The sequence below is a fragment of the Mollisia scopiformis genome (assembly GCF_001500285.1).
Source record: "Mollisia scopiformis unplaced genomic scaffold LY89scaffold_9, whole genome shotgun sequence".
NCBI classification, from domain to species: Eukaryota; Fungi; Ascomycota; class Leotiomycetes; order Helotiales; family Mollisiaceae; genus Mollisia; species Mollisia scopiformis.
In genome coordinates, this window is record NW_017263589.1 from 704,744 (window position 1) to 717,036 (window position 12,293).

At 44.7% G+C, this 12,293-nt stretch overlaps 5 protein-coding genes across 5 annotated transcripts; 2 read left to right on the forward strand and 3 right to left on the reverse strand.

The window, feature by feature from the left end:
• Positions 1 to 876: 876 nt before the first annotated feature.
• On the forward strand, positions 877 to 3,835 carry LY89DRAFT_780730 (uncharacterized protein; the record flags this gene model as incomplete). The annotated part of the gene is made up of 5 exons (XM_018222410.1): positions 877 to 987; positions 1,895 to 2,107; positions 2,159 to 2,271; positions 2,354 to 3,191; positions 3,247 to 3,835. The coding sequence occupies 5 exons, from the start codon at positions 877 to 879 to the stop codon at positions 3,745 to 3,747; spliced, it is 1,776 nt and encodes a 591-aa protein (XP_018073065.1). The 3' UTR covers positions 3,748 to 3,835.
• A 474-nt stretch (positions 3,836 to 4,309) lies between these two features.
• Positions 4,310 to 6,313, reverse strand: LY89DRAFT_732264 (uncharacterized protein; the record flags this gene model as incomplete). The annotated part of the gene is made up of 6 exons (XM_018219664.1): positions 4,310 to 4,807; positions 4,892 to 5,261; positions 5,334 to 5,684; positions 5,743 to 5,855; positions 5,904 to 6,104; positions 6,221 to 6,313. 6 exons carry the CDS (start codon positions 6,311 to 6,313, stop codon positions 4,310 to 4,312), a joined length of 1,626 nt encoding a protein of 541 aa, XP_018073066.1.
• A 530-nt stretch (positions 6,314 to 6,843) lies between these two features.
• LY89DRAFT_643143 (pantothenate transporter liz1) lies at positions 6,844 to 9,270 on the reverse strand (the record flags this gene model as incomplete). The annotated part of the gene is made up of 12 exons (XM_018211788.1): positions 8,796 to 9,270; positions 8,684 to 8,743; positions 8,593 to 8,632; positions 8,481 to 8,540; positions 8,322 to 8,433; positions 8,007 to 8,266; positions 7,714 to 7,940; positions 7,612 to 7,657; positions 7,410 to 7,546; positions 7,161 to 7,359; positions 7,007 to 7,111; positions 6,844 to 6,950 (listed from the first exon to the last, which is right to left on the reverse strand). The coding sequence occupies exons 1-12, from the start codon at positions 8,946 to 8,948 to the stop codon at positions 6,844 to 6,846; spliced, it is 1,506 nt and encodes a 501-aa protein (XP_018073067.1). The 5' UTR covers positions 8,949 to 9,270.
• A 144-nt stretch (positions 9,271 to 9,414) lies between these two features.
• LY89DRAFT_683614 (HpcH/HpaI aldolase) lies at positions 9,415 to 10,823 on the forward strand. The gene is made up of 5 exons (XM_018214733.1): positions 9,415 to 9,755; positions 9,818 to 9,965; positions 10,031 to 10,170; positions 10,221 to 10,457; positions 10,539 to 10,823. The coding sequence occupies exons 1-5, from the start codon at positions 9,514 to 9,516 to the stop codon at positions 10,627 to 10,629; spliced, it is 858 nt and encodes a 285-aa protein (XP_018073068.1). The 5' UTR covers positions 9,415 to 9,513; the 3' UTR covers positions 10,630 to 10,823.
• A 102-nt stretch (positions 10,824 to 10,925) lies between these two features.
• LY89DRAFT_774811 (uncharacterized protein) lies at positions 10,926 to 11,705 on the reverse strand (the record flags this gene model as incomplete). Its single annotated transcript, XM_018221978.1, has 1 exon — positions 10,926 to 11,705. One exon carries the CDS (start codon positions 11,703 to 11,705, stop codon positions 10,926 to 10,928), a length of 780 nt encoding a protein of 259 aa, XP_018073069.1.
• Between the last annotated feature and the right edge of the window lie 588 nt (positions 11,706 to 12,293).

The following is a 12,293-nucleotide window of genomic DNA, read 5'->3' on the forward strand; positions in this document are numbered from 1 at the left end:
TCCAACTCCACATCAGCCAACGACTTACTTGGTCTTAGTGTGCCCAGATACCAAAGACAAACTACTGCTAGTGTTTCTTCGGCAATCATTTACAGCCTGGATGCAAACTCAACTTGCGACTTGTTCATGAATACAACAAGAAGCTGGCAAGACTTGGAGATGGAGAAGAAACCGACGGACAGGGAGGCTCCTCATATTTTGACTCTGACTGAGAAGAAGAAGAAAGCTCGGGAAGCGACTATGAGCTAGGGAAATAGTACTAGCCCAATGATGATGAAGAGTAAAAGAATGTCAGCCTTTTTGAGAATATGACCGGACGATTCCTAGACCATTGATGATGTGGTATGGGATTATCGTCTCAATAATGAGACTTGAGATGGTACGTTTCTGACCAATAAGATTTGTCTTACTGTGATTATGGTGCTGATTTCGCCTCGAGCAAATGTTGAGATCAGGGTAAACTGAACCTAGCGCCTTAGAGACGTCATGTTGCGGCTTTTTAGGCATCGTTCTTCACTTTCCTCTCAACTACTTCATGCAGCCTTCACAATCGTCTCACTTAGTACATGGTCTGCTCTACGTCTACCTTGGTAGTCTCACCTTTTTGCTCTTCTTAATTTCGAGAATATGGAGACACTGTGACTCAATTTTGGAATACAGCTTTTCAAAAGAATGGGGCCTATTCACCTACAAAATAACCCAATCTACTAGTTCAAATGGAGGCTAACTTCGTAAAGCTCCTATAGCGCTTATCTAGTGCACCAGAAATCGTAGATGGTCCACTAGTGCTCGTTTAAAACTTATATAGAACTCTGAATACTATGAATACTATCATCGAATCATACCCAATTCTTGAAGATTTCAACAGCAACAACAATGAACACGAACGCAGAAAATCACACCATGATCAGCAACATAGTAACTGTTGGTGCGTCTACTAAGAATGGACTTCTACCGTTTGACATTTGGTCGATGGTTATTGACCAGGTGAGCGCGCCAGTTCCCCCGCTATTAGGGCGCGGCACGGGTGGTTAATGGCTGGTTAGAGGGGCCCTCTACCCACCTAGTGGGCGGGTAGGGTAAGGTTAAGCTTCTTAAGCTTTTACCCTAACCTCCCACCAGGTTACCATCTGCCATCCAGCACATGACATGGCCTCACGTGGTATAATTAAAACTCTGCCACATACCCCCTTATAAGAAAGAGTGTATATTATAAAGCATATGTAAAGCATAATGCCCTGGCTATACTCACTAAATAATATAAAAATGCAAAAATGGAGGTAATAGCACTCACTTATATGACTCTAAGTCACATGGGGATTATGTGAGATGAGTTGGATTTGAGGAATTAAAGCGCTTTTAGAAGGTAAGAACTTCTAGAAAGTTTTAACTAAGGAAGCTTCAGTCCCTTTACTTTTTTCAAAAGATTGAGCAAGGCTGGAGACTAATCTAGAGCTTTAAATATGTATTTAGAAGGGTCCAATAAGCTTATACACCACTAATTAAGGTATAGTTGGCTAGACTATGAGTAAAGGAAGCAACTATAGCTTAAAGAAGAGAAAGGAAGTAAGAATGAGCAGGAGAAGTAAGCCCTTTTTATAGATTTTGGCCAAACCCCTTAATTTCCCTCTTTTTTGATTACGTGTAATCACATGCTAGATTATCCGGGGCTACCCTGGAGGTTTCTCCTTAATTTAAAACCACCTATGGTCAGAGACGACGCGGCCTACCCACCCTAAGGGGGCCCATGGAGCAGGTCAATTTCCGGATTGGTACCAACCGTGCCGCGCCCTACCCGCCATTTTGCGCAAATTGTAGCTCTTACGCCTTCGGGCCTATGTCTTAACATGCTATGAATTTTGGCAGTAGAAGCAGACCGCTAACATTGCTCCAGCTTTGGGGAAAAGCCAGGGAGTACAAGGAGGACAGCAAGGGCGGTGAGACGATGTGGGTGCAAGATCCGCTCTTCCAGACGTGGCTCAGGGAGCTTCGCACGGTCTCGAAATACTTCAACAAGAAGATCACAACACTCGTATATGAGAAGGTAGTCTTTACAAACGACAAGTTGGTCCGCTACGACCCTATGTCACTCCAAGAAAAATTCAAGGTACACCGAAGTCAATACAGATCTCTCGTCAATGAGCTTACACGAGTGTAGGCCGACACGATACAATACGCAAAACATAGTTCCTTTGCGCCACATCTCGAGGAGTCTTATATGACAGAAGTTATAGATGTTATTTCGAAGGGAAAACATGTGGTCGAGGTCCAGTACGTTCCCATAACCCGGATGGTATGTGCTACGCTACTGGAAGCAGCGCAGCGGATAATCTTGCAAAGCTGACTCGCACAGGTGGAACATTGGAATCCAACATACAGATGTATCATTGATGTGTATCCAGGCCAGTCTTCATGCGTTCCTAAAAAGAACAGTACGCTGCGAAGTTAGATCACGCAGGTTCTCACTAGTCCCCGGTGGACAAGATTATGATAATCATCAAGTCAGATTCATTGCAACCGACCTGAGTGGGAAGTTGATGAAGCGTAAGACTCTGTATCAGGACTCACGAAAGTTGGAAGATCCACCACAACTTGGCCTCGATTCCTCTGTCTTCGACCCTCTGGCAATTGCTCCAGTACTGAAGCTCCATATCTGGTGCGTGTGGATGATGCCTATTTTCATCACTTCTCATGCCTGCCCGATCTTCAGACAGCTACCAGCGGTGTCTAAACTTAACTTGAAAAACTATCACTGGGACCATACGGCGGAGAACTATGGACAAATCTGGGACTTTTCCGACCTTCAGGATTTGTGCCTACACGGGATCGTTCTGACCAAATTCTTCTTAACGGTGTCGCTGGAGGCTTTAGCCAAACTTCGCAGACTTCGACTTACTGCTGCTAATTACCCAACTCTATTTGGAAACAACCTCAACGATCTGCAAGCCGCAATTCGAAAGCTTCTTGGTGAATATAAACAATTAGAGAAGCTTAAGCTTAGAGTCAAACGTTGGCAAGAAATCTTTCCGCCACTACTCATTTGCGAATTTGGTCAGAGTCTTGTATATCTGTCACTTCGGGGCTGGAGCTATGCTGGTGTACATCTTTCTTTGCAAGAACTTAGAAGGATCCGTACGGCATGTACCAATTTGCATACACTAGGTGTAGATTTGCCTAAACTTAAAGATACGGTATGTTGGTGACATGCTCCTTGAGAACACGTAAAGCTAACATATTTGGACTTAGCACGAACACTTTTTGCAGAATATCGGACGCTTCGACACTGCAACCACCATATACCTCTACGTTGTCGGCGGTTTTGAGGCCAATGGAGTGGAAGCAGGAAGTACGGATCCGGACTACGACCAAGCCATGGTTCTTCTACCATATTTGAAATCTTGCAAGTATGGGAACTCTCTTCAATGCTGGCAGGTAGAAGCAGAAGGCTGCTGGCAAGTACAGAGAGACGGCCAATACTTGGAGAAGAGAGGATACTGGTTGGGCGAACGGTGCTTTACATGTAATGTAAATCTTAAAGGTGACACATATACTACGGGAAGCAAAAGAATTGACGAATTCATCGACCACGAGGAACATCCCAGCGACGATGACAGCGACGATGAAGTTCCCGGCGAAGGTCAAGACGATGAAGATCTCAGCGACGATGGTACCGACCTTGAAGCCACAGACATAGTAGAAGGAGGGGCTGCTGGAGTAGAGACCACAGCAGAACTAGGGGGTAATTAAATAGCAGAGGAGCCTCGTAGACCAGACTTTTGCAAGTGATGACGTACCGTCTTTTTGAGGGAGAGGGTTGGGGGTACTCGAACTTGGCATCAGGAAGGAATCTAAATTATTGGAAGATAGAATACATGGAAGAATTAAATCTTAGAGAGCATACCTTGTACGAATATTAGGGGAGTGATCATTTGTCTTGATGCTAATGTGGTTTTCGTGCATTGAATGAGAAGCAATGACGGCTGAGATTCCGGCTTGTAAGACTTCAGCTCTTCAACTTCAATCACAGCAGAATGCAAAGCAATTCTATTTACTTGGGGTCATGCTTCTACATTTCGGGAGCTACCACAACAGATTACAGACAGTTTACTCTATTTATCTCTAGCTAACCACCTTTATGTTGCCCTGTTAAGCCACATGACTGTGATGTAGCATTGACATCATTCCAAAGATGCTCATTTTCACTAGTTATGTGGGGCCCCTGTACATGTTCTCAAGAGTCGCTTTGGCTCTATGATATTATGTTGTTGCTTTGATACTCTGAACAACGCGAAACCCCCGAAGTGACGATTTAGAAGTTAATGCTGTCTACGGCGTCCTCGTCCTCTTCATCGCTGTCCTCTTCATCACCTTCAGTTTCATCCGCTTCTGACTCGTCACCCTCTACACCATCCATGTCCTCATCCAAGTCTTCTTCATTCGCCAAGTTGTCTCCGTCCTCACCATCTCCACTGACTGCGAAAGTATCAAATCTCACGTCTCCTGAACGTTCGGTATGCCCGCTCGCTCTGACGGAAAATTTGAAAACTCGTATGCCATCCAACATAAAGCCATCCTCATATTCTCCCGTGGCCCTTACATGTAAAGCTCTCTCTACTTCAACCATGCATGAAGTGATTGGGATCCCATATTTGTTCTTGCGCATAAAGTCAAAGATGATCGTTGCGCCGTCGTCATCCGGATCAGTGCTTCGCTGATTGGAATTCGAAAGTTGCACCCCGTTGCTAGTAACTAAGACAAGCTCACACACATGCTCAAAACGGCATAAAATTTCGAGAAAGTTCTGTTTCTAGAGTACACTAAGTTAGCCACGTTCAGGTTATGATAAAGCGAGCGATCGATCCAAGACGATACGAAATTGACAAACACGTACTTCGCCACTATCAGATGCCCAGTTCACAGCGAGAAAGAGTAAGTCAGGGCAATGCACTCGAATATGATCTAACTCTTGTACCGTTAGAGGCACATCTTGCCAAGTCATGTCTCGCAGTTCGAGCCTTTTGAGATTAGCACCAAGACGACATATTGATGATGGCGGTAGAAGCTCTTGCCAACGTTCATGATTGAACTTTAGATTCTCAAGTCGTTCAAATTTGCCGAAGAGCTTCACTAAAGGAGCTTTAGAGCCTTGAATGTCCCAATTGTGTTCGTCGCTAACTATCTCGAAAGTATAGAGATCCTTCAAGTCCTCGGCAGGGATCGTTTTCAAGAAGCAATAGAGATCGCTTCCCTCGACAGTTAAGCTTTGTAGTCGTGAAAAGTCCCACAAGCCACGGTACGATCCCGTGCACTCATCCTATGGAAAACGTGTTAACCTTAGCTCGGTCATCGGCAAAATTCGTTGGAACATAGGATTGTAGAGAATCTTCTTGCTTTCAGATTCCCAGTTAAGACAGGCATCTTTCAGCGTGAGAGTTTGTATCGTCGAAGATTCTTCCTCCCCCGTCTCTGAAATTGATGTACTTGGTAGTATTTGTTGCGCGAGCTGCGAATTGGTATAGGAGGATTTTCGTTCTATCGGGATTCCATTCTGGCCAACTTCTTCGATGTAAAAACACTTATCTCTGTAGTCGATAGAACAGTGGACAGCTCTTTTCATTATCTCTTGAAGAGAGTTGGAGATGCATCTAGACATGGCATTTATGTCATTCCCCTTCAAGTCCCATCTGTTCAAATTAGATTGAGGCTCTTCTCTTTGTGAAATTCATCTTGCTTTGAACCTACCTGGTAGTGACCAATTTTCTTGAGGCTGAGACAATTTGAACCATCTCTGACAAGACTAAAACATTTCTGCTTGGTGTGAGAATGATCTTGTTCGAGAACAACAAAACATTGGCCTGATTCCAGGTCAGTAAAACCACATCTTTCTTACCTGCTTCACGTACCTTGAATAACCGGTAGATGTTCTCTGGATCATCCCGAATTATATGTGATTCAGATATTCGAACCGTGTGGTGTACATGTGGCGTTATAATTTTGTTAAAATCTTTAGAGACAGTGCGCAGATTTTGGAGCCATAATCGCAGATCATCTTCAATACAATCTGTTTTCCAGTAATTGCCTATAGTTGTAGCTTCGATCCAAATCTGAGCACTCACAGTCAGTCAATCATGCGCAAGTAATTACTGTGCAGTAAACTTATGCCAGTCTACCGAATTTGAAGATGAAATTTGAGGGTGTAAGCGCAAGATGAACTACTTACCTCTTTGAAAACCAAATGCCAGATGTCGAATGTCAATACATCTTTCTTTGGCATATGTACAGCGACGCGACGCGGGGTGGATCTTCCTTCCATATTCGACGCGTTCAAGGATTGAAGTCTTCTGCGGTTGATTTTCTGAGATGAAGTTGTCGAAACTTGAAGAGGGAGTCCAATATCAACAGGAAGCCAAGCGGACACCAGGCGCCGATATCGCCGAACCTGGGACACCAAAAGCACGCCAGGCTGCTAATCTTGAACTTGATCATGATCATGATCATCTTATCTCTGTCTATCTATCGTCTCAACTTATTTTTTCAACAAGTGTACAGTACGTTACAACAATTTGGCAGGCTGGTGAAAGGTAGGTATATAAGGGGAGTGCTACGGGTTAGACACGCATGCGGTTAATGTTGTCTGAAAGGACGTGTCTCAGCAACTCAGATCAAAAATGATTTGGAGGAGTTCAACTGAACAATGCACATATCAAAGAAAACACGAGAAAATGGTTCAACCAATCTTTTTTTGTGATTTGCTCACACAACCGGACATTTCCCTGTTGTTCAGATGCGGACAATTTTCCAGCTCCTCATCCCTGATGTCTAAAATCTTACCAAGATATCACTTTAGCCCTCATTACTCACGTCCCTATCAGTAGCTTCGGAAGGAGGAGAAGCCAGGGCCGCTTCAACTTCTTGTTTGAGTTGACGTTTATGGAGGTAGTCCGCCAAGACTGCACTACTGTTAGATGCTGTACTACGTTAACTCCCAAGACTAAAGGCAACTTACAAACGAGAATGATTGCTAATAAAGCGAATGCGAGAATCGAAGGAAACCCCTTTAGAAATTTAGGTCCTTCCGTTTGCGGAAATATAAGGATGGGCAGGAAGGAATCTTGTGATCTTCAGCATTCTGGATATCCTTGATCTGTTTTTGGACTCACTGGTGGCATAGAAGATTCCATTCATGCTCGAGATTGTCAAGGCACGTTCTTGAGCATTTCCAACGTTGATTTCATTTGCCCAAGTCCACGTGACAGCAGTCACGTAGCCTCTTGAGACGAAGAAGAACGCAGCTACTCTCGCCGCATCTGCCGCGGGCCAAGCGGTCAAGGTGGATGATCCAATGACGGTTGTGAATAGCTATGGACATGCTTCAGCAATGTTATTCAAGATAGTGTGAGCTTGCTTACAAGAGGACCAGTAATCCACCACGCTCGATTTTGAGTCAAGTCTGACATAAATCCCCATGCGAAATCCGTGACCATCGAGACGATGTTTGCACACGCCGGAATTACATTTCGTTGAGTTACGCTGTAGCCTTCTGCCTCTGTTTATTGCTCCACGTCAGCATGATAACTTGTCAGCAAAATTTGGGAAGATTAATCGGCATACTGAGATAAATCGCGAAGTAATTATTAGCCTGGCATGAATTTCCGTACTTACCAGTGTTAGCAGTCTCCATGCATGATTGCTTGTTGAAAAGTCTCAACTTACAAAGATGTACATCAAAACCAGGACCCACCAACGCCAGCTCCCGAACATGCGTTTCACGAGCTTCAAATCCATCACACCCGTGACCTCGGCTTTGCCCTGTTTGGCAGCACGCTCCAGTGCAATCCGTTTGTCATCCTCGGTGAGATACCATGCTTTCGTATTGTGGGGGTAGTCTGGAAGTAGGAACCAGACTGACCCGGCGACGGGCACTGACATACAGCCACATACTAAAATGCATTATTATACTTCTGCTACATGCCAATCTTGGTAGAATATGGAGGAGATGGCCTTACTGATATACATCCATCTCCAACCTGCCAATCCTAGGTGGCCATTCAATGAACTGTAGATTCCAGCTTGAAGAAATCCGGAAGTAGCTTGACCAAAGAAGCCAGTGATGTGCCAAATTGCTATTCGCTTTGCAAGTTCTGTTTTTGTATACCAACATCCGAGGAGAAAGATGATGATTGGCGAGAATCCAAACTCGAAAATGCCGATCATGAATCGGAAAGCATACATGTGGGTGCTATTTTGCGCCGCAGCTTGAGCAAAGCTAAAGTATCTCTTAGTCAGTCATATTCAATGAAGTGTATCATTACTTGACGTACGTGAAGGCAGTCCAGCCGAATTCGCAGACAACTAAGCAGATGCGGGAGCTGACTTTGAGGGCGATCATGTTTGATGGGATTTGCATGATAGCGAAAGCAATGGTATAACACACTATGCTAGTCAGCTTCATATCCCGTAGTTATCTTACGGGTACTTACTTAACATATACGTATACTCATTTACCTCAATGTTCAAGTCTTCCTTCATCCCGCTGACATCTCTAATCGAACAGTTAGGCAAAAAGTGGAGATGAGAGGAAACAGTACTTACAAGCATTTGTGAGATTGCTTTGATCGATGTATTTCATCGACTGTCGACCCGTTAGGAAACATTTTCGAGAGAGGGAACATGGCTTGCCCACCCAACGAAGTGTTGAACAGATGAGAATTCCGAAATCGAGCTTTCGGACTAGAGCTCTTTCCTACTATCGTGTTAGAAGCAACATCTAGATGCAAAGGAGGGCGTTAGATTACCTGTGGGCTCTTCAATTGTTGGTCGGCATCCCAAAGATGATACAGAATCTGCTTCCCAAGCGGCACCTTCTGTGGCATTGCTTCTGAAACTCCCACATAAGATGAGGTTGATGGAGCGGTATTGACTTCATAGTTCTTTTTGTCTTTGTCCATGGTGAAGTCTTATGTTGGCTTCTCAACAGAGCGGTTGCAATGAAACGACGAGCAACGAGAAGTCGAGTCCGCGTGGGGAGTACGGGATATATTGGGAACGATACCGATATCTCGAAAGCATCCCCTATTCTTGATGTTGTTCTAGCGAGCATGGTATCTTGGCTCCATGCGTCTTTAAGATCTTGGCCCCTGGTGGCCTTCGCTGTATACGGGCGGCTATTTCAACCTATGGGAGACCTGCAGATCAGAGCTTCACGAACCCATTTCACCCACCATTGATAGGATGATCCTTGTCGAAAGCTGGGAGTCAAATCTATCGTAGGATTTGTGGATGTTTAGCTGCACCATGTGCCCACAGATAAGGGGTGAGTATTGATACTCCACTCTCAAAAAGCTTGGCGAAGCGGACTTGACCATCAAAGTCCGTTTTGCTATCTGCATAATTTTAATGCACTTTGATATTTCCCAAAAATCTCTATAGACGTACTTCAAACTTTCCATCCTCGAAAGACTAGCTTCAGGATATTTCGATCTCAACGTCAACAATCAAACATCGGGCTCGAAGATGTCTTCCCTTCATGTTGACCAAGTCGCACTGGCACACGAAGTTTGCCGTCCAAATGTTGTCAAGCACCTCATGCTTGAGAACAAGCTTGCACACTCCTTTGGACTTCGTGTTGCATTCTCAACCGAGATCCCATTAATTGCAAAGCGAGCAGGCTATTCAGGAGTACTAATGAACCTTGAACATATGGCCATGAGTATCGAGAGTATGAAGGATATTGCAGTGTCGTGCTTGAATGTGGGGTCAGTGATTCTGTTCGGCAACACTGGAGTAGTCGGCAAGCAACTGACTACGTCGTTTCAAGTATAACTCCTATGGTTGTTGTTCCAACTTGCTCCTCTGAATGGATTTCCCGGTGCCTCGATTCTGGCGCTCAGGCAATCATTGTACCTCATGTCAACAATGTTGAGCAAGCCAAGTTGTGTGTTAATGCGTCCAAGTTCCCTCCTCTGGTATGTCCACTTCAACAGAAGACTGCTAGTTTTCACGAACCGTAGCCCTATTGACATCATCGCAGGGGCATCGTTCAGTGACAATGGTTACAGCCATGACGCAATACACAACTCAGCTCTCGTACGCTGCTATTGCTGAAGTTGAAAACGAGGAAGTGATGATAATGCCCATGATTGAAACCAAAGAAGGGGTCGAGAATGTTGAGTAAGTTCCGTTGATCACATCTGAATGTGTGAAACTGACGAAATCCCAAGAGATATTGCAGCAACGCCTGGAATCGACGCTATGCTAATCGGCTGTGCGGATCTGAGTATGGAATTGGGCATTCCGGGTCAGTATGACTCTGAGCTCTTCCATTCTGCAGTTGCAAAAATAGCGACAGCGGCAGAGAAAGCTAGCGTCAACGGGAGGAAAGTCTTCGTGGGCTTAGGAGGCTTAGAACCGAGGCCCGATCTCCTCGAAGGGTTTGCAAAGAAGTACTCGCTCGTGAGGTGAGTCTTAACTTTAATTGCTGTCTCTCAGACATTCTCTTAGACCCGCCCAAATTAGAATGTGGTTAATGAAGTATTTAGATATGCAATGGCGGGCCGTGACCTGGCAATTCTGTTAGCAGGTGTGAACAAGCAAGCTGCCGCTACGAATGAGATCTCAACACGGCTATGAAAGCTAGAGTGGGGTGCATAAATCAATTCAGGAGAACAAGGTCTTGAACGCGTGGAGTGCGAGCTACGAGGGGGAAGATGAATACAACACATTTCCCTAACTTTCAATAGGCGTTATTTTCACATAATCGCAGTGACCTCAATATGGATTGAACACTCGATGAATTCGAATAGCATACAATTTATTTAGCAGTATAATACACGAGTTTGTATTTACGCAACATCCATCCACAATCATAGCCGATCAGACCCCACCCCATCAAGTCACTTTTGCTTCATCAGCATCGTCAAGCAGCTTCACAAGAGCACTCTTCTTGGTGATTTTGTTCTTGAATGGATACCACGTTCCTTGCACATCTTTTGCAGACTTTCAGCATACAGGTCTCCATACTCAACTACCCCAGTATCAAGAAATTTGACCATGGCAGATTTAGGACCGGAACCCACCATCTTCCTCTCGACGCATTTCGTTTCAAGAACCTCCTCGTGCTCGTATAGATACTGCATGCCACAAAGCTTTTCCCTCGCGTTTGGATCATCCAGTGTTTCATCTTGATTGGCGTACTCCAGCAAGAGGTCGTAAGGTTTTCCAGTGTCACGATAGTATTCATCATTGAGTTTCAGTCTTTCGATCCTGTTGGCCCTCGAGTATGACGTAGCGGCTTGCATCTTTCGTTGTTGCATCATCTGGCCCAACTTATTGGTGGAGAGAGATGCGTGGTCCATAGTAGAGCTTTCCAGCCGCTTTATCCAATCCTTTCTCGTGCCCTTGGTCGACAGACCTCGATCGGAAAGTAAGGCTTGCAGTTTGCTGTTATCCTTAGTTGCGAAGCGGCTTCCTTCCTTCATCTTTGTCGTGTCTCGTGCTCTTTTCTTTTTGGATCCAGAGATCGGTACACTCTTCTCCAAAGCTCGCTCCTCCCTCTTCCTCTTCATACCAGAGTGGTTTTTTGCTGGAAAGCTTCCCGCGTCTTCGTTTGGAAGGCTTTTCTCCATCAACGCCGCGTTGGAAGATGGCTTCGACGCGCTGAGCGCACCCCGATTGGATTCAGTCAAGGTTCCTTTTGATCGCGGCATGTTGAGATTCGTGTTTTTGGACATAATCCTGATGGATATTGGGACTTGAAGTTGGTTGTGCTCGACTGGATCTCGTCGTTGAATATATTTTTGAAGTTTGGAGCGAGGGTGTCGCGATATACACACGAGTTGAGCAGGCTCACTGACCAAATAAGCGAGAAAAGCCCCTGAGCTGATTGTTGGGGCCCTTTTTGGCACACGAGAACATCAACATCCAATGCTCTTGTCTCTTTATTTCTCGACACTTATTGTTCAACGAATATGTTCATCCTCATATGCTCAAAGACAAAACTTCACGTCTTAGTTTCCTCATCATCTTAAATATTGGTTTACAATTTTGTTGATTATCTACCTATGAAGTGCACATGGGAATGGGATGAGAAGTCTCATTTAGGAGAACAAAGCCTTGACTGAGTGTATGCTAAATAGTAATGGGAAAAATTGCAGCCGTGTCTTCTTTTAACTTTTAATGAAGTATCATTTTCACCTAGGATTCGTCTTACCTGGAGATATGGATACACCATCCATGTCGCGATTGCCGATGTTCGCTTTCAAACTCTTAGATAGACTTTAGAAGCTAAAGGTGGC

Bases quoted from the DNA above. Each gene is read 5' to 3' on its own strand.
- LY89DRAFT_683614 (XM_018214733.1), top strand. From the start codon at position 9,514: ATGTCTTCCCTTCATGTTGACCAAGTCGCACTGGCACACGAAGTTTGC. The intron at 9,756-9,817 runs GTCAGTGATTCT...CGTCGTTTCAAG, and splicing joins GTGTCGTGCTTGAATGTGGG to TATAACTCCTATGGTTGTTG. The intron at 10,458-10,538 runs GTGAGTCTTAAC...TGAAGTATTTAG, and splicing joins AAGAAGTACTCGCTCGTGAG to ATATGCAATGGCGGGCCGTG.